The 6,831-nt window shown below is 39.2% G+C and overlaps 1 protein-coding gene across 1 annotated transcript; it reads right to left on the bottom strand.

Annotated features, from left to right (window-relative positions):
• Positions 1-128: 128 nt before the first annotated feature.
• On the bottom strand, positions 129-5,405 carry LOC103802497 (nuclear protein MDM1-like; the record flags this gene model as incomplete). Its single annotated transcript, XM_009074978.1, has 4 exons — positions 129-272; positions 2,137-2,271; positions 2,696-3,048; positions 5,300-5,405. Coding segments are annotated over 4 exons (738 nt in total), but the record flags the coding sequence as incomplete, so codon positions are not given.
• Positions 5,406-6,831: the final 1,426 nt, after the last annotated feature.

The following is a 6,831-nucleotide window of genomic DNA, read 5'->3' as shown; positions in this document are numbered from 1 at the left end:
GTGAGTAGGGGTCCCTGCCCACGGCAGGCGGTTGGGACTAGATGATCTGTAAGGTCCATTCCAACCCCTATAATTCTATGATTCTACGAAAGCTTTTCTTTCAGGGAAATATTTACTTGTTCACAAACCGGAAATTCTTTCTCTTCTGAACCATGTCTCTCTTGTGGACCCTTAACAGGAGGAGACTCTTTGAAATTTCTCTCATTTGCAGTTTCAGAAGTAATTGCAGGAGATTTAAATGGAGGTATGGATTTCCTTGTGTTGCCAATAACCTTGGTGGGTGGAAAGAAAACAAAACAAAGATTAAAGTGTAATTTGTTTACCTTAAGGCTACATTTTCAAAATCAGTTAACTGATTCACACAAATAGACTCACGTATGAACAGAGAGACCATCATGAGTACAAATACAGCATGTGCAGAGCAATGAACTTCTAGGACAAATTCAAGAGAAATTTAACCTGATAAAAACATTTAAATGTGACTGAATCAGACAGTTAAACTTGTGATCAAACACTGTTCTTACTGAAGTTTACTCAGTAAGAGGGTTTGTTTATTTGGGAAGACAGCTCACCTTCTGAGTTGTAGGTAGGATCATGCTTTTTTAAAATGCATGCTGTAAAACTTCCTTATGGGTCCTCAGTACATGTGCAGACCATAAGAAGACAACTGCTTTGTGTTTTAGAACTGGATGCTTAGAGCTTGGGTAAATTAAGCTATATTCTACTTCCCAATCAATACAGTATTATAAATCAAGGTACTGAATTTGCCAAATAGATGGTCACATATCCCAGGGTGCTGAATTTAAAGACCAAGCCAGATGCAACAATTGTATTTTCCATAGCTTTGCTATGAGAATTTAGGCCTGACTTACAACCTAATTTGGATAACTGTGATATTTTCACAGAATCTTTTCGAGGCAAAGGTATTATTATTCATTATTCAGGTATATTCTCCATTATATCTACAGCAAAGAATATCAGTTTGTTTAATATGTATAATTTTTATCATTAAATTTTCTCTGAGTTCTATTTAGCTATGGATGTGTAGTGCCTACAGACTTATTCTCATGGCTTATTACGCTATACAAGCTGTGAGAAAAATGTTTCCAATTTTAGATTTCACAGTCTTTCTTCTGACATAGTATGTTCACAAGCATCAGTAATGAAATTATCAAGCTGATTTCACACAGAATCAAATGGAATTCTCTCTGAAATTTTCCCTAAGGTGGCTTTCTGGGACCTGCCTTTTGCTCAAAAGGTCCTTTGGGTTCTATACTACTGTCATGCACTTCAGTGAGTTTTCCTTGCAAAAAAGACTGCTGAAAAAGAGGTGTCTTCCAGTAAATCCACCTGCTTGGCACTCCAAACATAAAAAGACAGGTTAGTGATTGATCTTAGTTATCCACATTCATTGCCTCTGAAAGCTGTTATTGAACAAATCTGCTACCAGTGGGTGAAAAGAGAGAGCATACCCTCTGTAGCAACCCCATTAATGTATATACTTCCAGGGAAGTAACAGAAGACAAAATAAAAGCAAAAGTGCCTATTTCATACTGCAAAATGACCAAAAGACAGACTGAGTCTCCTAAGTCCTGATCCCAGTAACAGTTAATTGAAAACACACAGCAGTCTGACAGTCACACACTTTGTGGTCTGACTAGAAATAGCACTGTCAATCCTCCAAAGCCCATAAGCTCATGAGATGTATTAAAATGCCACAAGAATATCTTAAAAGACTCCACTTTCAAGTATAAGCTGTTCTCACGAAAGAAAAAAACACTACAGATATGCAGTTTAGGGCTTAAAAGTTTACAGGCACAGAGATGGAGACTAAGAAACTGTGATAACACTGGTAAAGTAATGCAAACAGAAGAAGTTAGAAATAATGAAATACAACCAGACCTAAGGAGAACAAAGAATTACACCTGACCACAGTAAAGAATCACAGCAAAGCAAATCCAATTATATTGTATATATTGTATATTCTCTCACTATATTGTATAGTGAGAGAGAAAAAAGAAATCATTAAAGTTTGATTATCTCTGCAAAAGAGGAAGAAATGAAATCTTGGAAGGTAACCAATTTTGCTGACACATAAAAAAGCATCAATTTACTTTTTGGATTCTTTACAGTTACCTCTTCAGCTGCAAGTATCGGTGACTTTTCATGAGGACTCTTCCCAACAAATTGGCTTTGATCTTTAGAATTTCTGGGGGAAGCATTTAAATGCGAAATATTCATGTCTGCTTTCCTCTGAAGGTCTCTGTGAAGCTGACAACATAAAAAAGAAAAAAACAGTAACAATGATTGTTCCCTTTCCTGCAGAGTTTTGCAAGTAGAACATCTTTCAATGCATGCCTTCAAATCAATGGTTTGGTTTTTGGTTTTCCGAATAAAATGAATGCAAAGTACATTTTCTCATTACAGTCAACAACTCCAAAAAGTCTATATATTATTGGCTAAATCCTTGTTTAATTGAAATCAACAGTGATGACATATGAAGAGCAAATTCCTATTGAATTAAGTAGCACCACAATCTGATCTCAAAAGAACTGTTCTTCCAAAACAGAAACTACAACATAGAGTATCAAAATGCACAGCTAAGGAAAACATTAGACAAGAGAGCCTGGGAAGGTGCATGAAATTACTGCTAGTCATTTTTTACACTGGTCAATTGAAAAAAAAATTCCCTTACCCCGTTACTCATTTCTTTTAACTCCTTTTTTGGAGATGAAACTGCTTCATTCTGATTTGCTGGAGCTTTAGAGGGTGATTTCTTCATGCTGTTCTCTGTAAGGCCAAGAGCTGTTTCTCCGCTAGAATCTGCCAACTGCAACCTAACTTCTGGGGACGGTCTGGGTCCTTCTGGCATTTCAATTTTTTCCTGATTCACATCATTGTTGTTGTGATCTGTGTGCAACTCTGCAGCTTTGGTTTCAGGCAGATCATTCAAATCACAATCTGCTGCCCATTCAAAGGACTTTGAAATCTGTGGATGATGGTAAGGTACTCTTCTCTTGGAAATGAAGTTTGGTTCTCCTGCAATTCCTGAAAAAGACATTATCAGGTTTAACAAAAACATTCTATTGAAGGCATAGTATCACTCTATGACAAGAATAAATGGAATGTTTATCATACAATTGATTATTAGAAGGCACTGTTTTAGTATGACAGCCTATAAACTATGAGCATGGCTATGAAATTCTGTCTTCTTTCCAATCTGCAATGCCTTTCCTTTCCATTAAAGAGAGCTGGGAATATGGTGCTCCAGGACCATGTTGGATAAAACCATATAAAGCAAAAATGTTCACAGGACAATCCTGGGCAAGTTGATTCTGGGAGCTGAACAACAAAACTAGCACAGTCAGTGAAGAGAATGTGGTTAACGCAGATACAGAACAACTGACCCACAGCAATAGAGACTATGCTACAAACAGCTCTCATTACATATGCACAACACACCTTGCTAAACAGGTTCTCACCAATTGTGGCAGGACAGTGACAAATCCCCATCCATCTGTCTGATTTAAGAACATTTCAGACAGCTGATGACTTTTTACAGCATAAACACAAAAACATTTCCAAACTAAACCAGGTATCAAATTATTTTGAAGACCTGCTGGCCTTTACACAGAGAGATAAGAAAAAAATTAGCCCACCATTTTAAAAATAGTATTAAATGACTGAACACATTTAAAGTGGGAAATCATAATCCAGCTTCAAAGTGTGATGGAAAAAAGTGAAAACCCCTAGTTGGCTGAAATACTTCCTAGGAGAGAGAGACAGACTGCTCTCTCTTTCAGTAAAATAAAGAACAACCTATGGTGACAAGTATACAAAATGTTTGGATACCTGACTACACATATAGGTGGCAGAAAGTAATTTCAGTGAAAAAACACTGGAAAAGTGGCAGAAGGAACTCTGAGCACCTGCAGCTGTCAACTTTTTACAGTGATGTTCCAAGTGATTCTTAAAATTGCCAGCTATGTGTTTCAACAGGAAGAACCATAAGTAAATTATCAGTAACAATCTGCAAGTCCTACAAGGCGTCAAGAGTGACATTTAAAATAAATGGCCAGAAAAGAGATGAGAGTGAAAATTGACGCAAATATGTAGAAAAACTACAGCAAGCACAGACAAAACCACCCTTACAACATGAGAAAGAGGAGAAACTGATGCATAGTTAACTCATGAGGTTATTGCAAGTCTTGTAAAATCTGCAGTTTAGTTTGACTGGAAAATAAACACAGATTACAATTTTAAAGAGAAGCCAAGATGTTTCATGTTCAAGTGTTTCAGAACACTTGAAAACTATAGTCCTCAATACAGGAACCCATACACAGACCCATGTGTTATGGAAAGCAAGGTTAAAGAAACATATATTTTGCAGTAATGGAAGATAGGGTGATATACATAAAGCATAATCTTTATCAAGATTAAATTCTTTACTAAAATGTGTAGCATCTTGACTAAAAACGCTACTCCCAGTAGTCAGTTCTTAATTACTAGGCCATAATTTTGAACACTTATCACATTGTAGGAACAAATACACTGTACTCTAATTACACAGACTGCATAGTGCAGTTGCACTGAACTGTACTGTTTTTTTCTAAACCTGTCTTGTGCCACTACAGTAAATCCTATTTTTTACTATTCTTTTTCAAAGCACCACAGTTGTCATCACTCTTTAGCCTACTCCTATTTCTCAACTCCCCACAGGCCTTTCAATCCAGATGCTATTTCCTTTGTCTTCTACTTCCTATCCCCACATTTTCCTGCCATGCCTACAGTCCTTAACTCCTAGACTAGAGGGCCACAAGCTTTTCCATTTAATGCTCATCCATCCTCTTCTTTCAGTTAGCTGTCTCTGGTTTTGTTTTTTTTGTCTTTGATACAAACTTTTACTATGTATCAAACTTTGCCCCAAATTATTCTCTTCTTAAATGTGGAATTCTTACTGTTCCCATGCACCACAGCTAACCCAATACCAGCTCCTACACACCCTTTATGGATTAACACTGCACCTGTGTTTCATGTTTGGGACTTGGCTTATGCCACATGTCAGAAACAACTTTTTTCCAGGGTTTATATCAATAGCATGAATTTAAAAGTTTCAGTGTAGCCAGAGAGAAAATGGTGTTCAAAAACACACTCTAAATGATGGCCAGGAATATACTTTTAACTGTACAAAAGTGCACAAACTGCAAACACCACTAGTTCACTGTGGCCACAGACTCACCACACCAAACCTTTCTGGGCCTTGGTTTCAATCAAGGGTTCAGCTCTCAGAGGCACTTACCAAACTGATCTGACCGAAGTCCTGCCCGCAAGGATTTCTGCTGTTGGGATGTGCTACCAAACTCTGGTGTTGTCCATCTGAAGCTTCTCTTATATTCACTCAGACCCTGCAGCAAACAGAGAGGAGTCTGTCAAGCCAGCGCTGCACATCCACCACACTGCTCCTGTTGGTAACCAATCTCCAGGGGGGAAAACACCAACAGGGTGAGCTGAGCTGGCAGGTTGCTTTGCACCTTCCAAGCCCAACCCCTGTCAGAGAGCAAATGACTGCTCTGCGGAAAAAGCGTGGAAGTGTTTCATACAAAAAAAAAAAAAGGAAAAAAAACACCCTTTATGGATTAACACTGCACCTGTGTTTCATGTTTGGGACTTGGCTTATGCCACATGTCAGAAACAACTTTTTTCCAGGGTTTATATCAATAGCATGAATTTAAAAGTTTCAGTGTAGCCAGAGAGAAAATGGTGTTCAAAAACACACTCTAAATGATGGCCAGGAATATACTTTTAACTGTACAAAGTGCACAAACTGCAACCACCACTAGTTCACTGTGGCCACAGACTCACCACACCAAACCTTTCTGGGCCTTGGTTTCAATCAAGGGTTCAGCTCTCAGAGGCACTTACCAAACTGATCTGACCGAAGTCCTGCCCGCAAGGATTTCTGCTGTTGGGATGTGCTACCAAACTCTGGTGTTGTCCATCTGAAGCTTCTCTTATATTCACTCAGACCCTGCAGCAAACAGAGAGGAGTCTGTCAAGCCAGCGCTGCACATCCACCACACTGCTCCTGTTGGTAACCAATCTCCAGGGGGGAAAACACCAACAGGGTGAGCTGAGCTGGCAGGTTGCTTTGCACCTTCCAAGCCCATCCCCTGTCAGAGAGCAAATGACTGCTCTGCGGAAAAAGCATGGAAGTGTTTCATACAAAAGAAAAAAAGGAAAAAAAACCAAACAAGAAAACCACCACGCAAAACCCCTGTGTTTCTGTCTTTAAGGGAACAGTTTCAGAAAGGAATACATCGTGGAGCCACAGTCACCAGATTGGTGTTATGCTCAGTGTTACGGGTACCTCTATACCTCTGGGGCCATGTACTGCGAATGATTAACAATCACGCCTTTGGTTTTAATTATTCAAAAGCACAACCAAACGGGGACGAATTTTCCCCGGATCGGCCCCTTCCTGCCTATATCCTGGGCATGACATGCCATGGTGTTGAACATCCCTTTGGCTAGTTCAGGTCACCTATCCCGGCTATGCTCCCTCCCACTTTCTTGTGTATCTTCTCACCGGCAGAGCATAAGACACAAGCAAGAAAATATCCTTGGTTTAGGATAAACACAACTTAGCAAAACCAAAACATCAGTATCAATATTATCATCACTCTGATGATACAATAGTATCATCACTCTGAATCCAAACACTGCACTAGCTACTGAGAACATTAACTCCATCCTGGCTAAAACCGGGACACGCCTGAACTCTTTCTGCCTGTACCGGGCGGTGCTCGGAGCGCAGAGCTCGAACCGTTCCCG

This window comes from Acanthisitta chloris, unplaced genomic scaffold (genome assembly GCF_000695815.1).
Source record: "Acanthisitta chloris isolate BGI_N310 unplaced genomic scaffold, ASM69581v1 scaffold22935, whole genome shotgun sequence".
Lineage (NCBI taxonomy): Eukaryota > Metazoa > Chordata > Aves > Passeriformes > Acanthisittidae > Acanthisitta > Acanthisitta chloris.
This window is presented reverse-complemented; position numbering and strand designations above follow the sequence as displayed.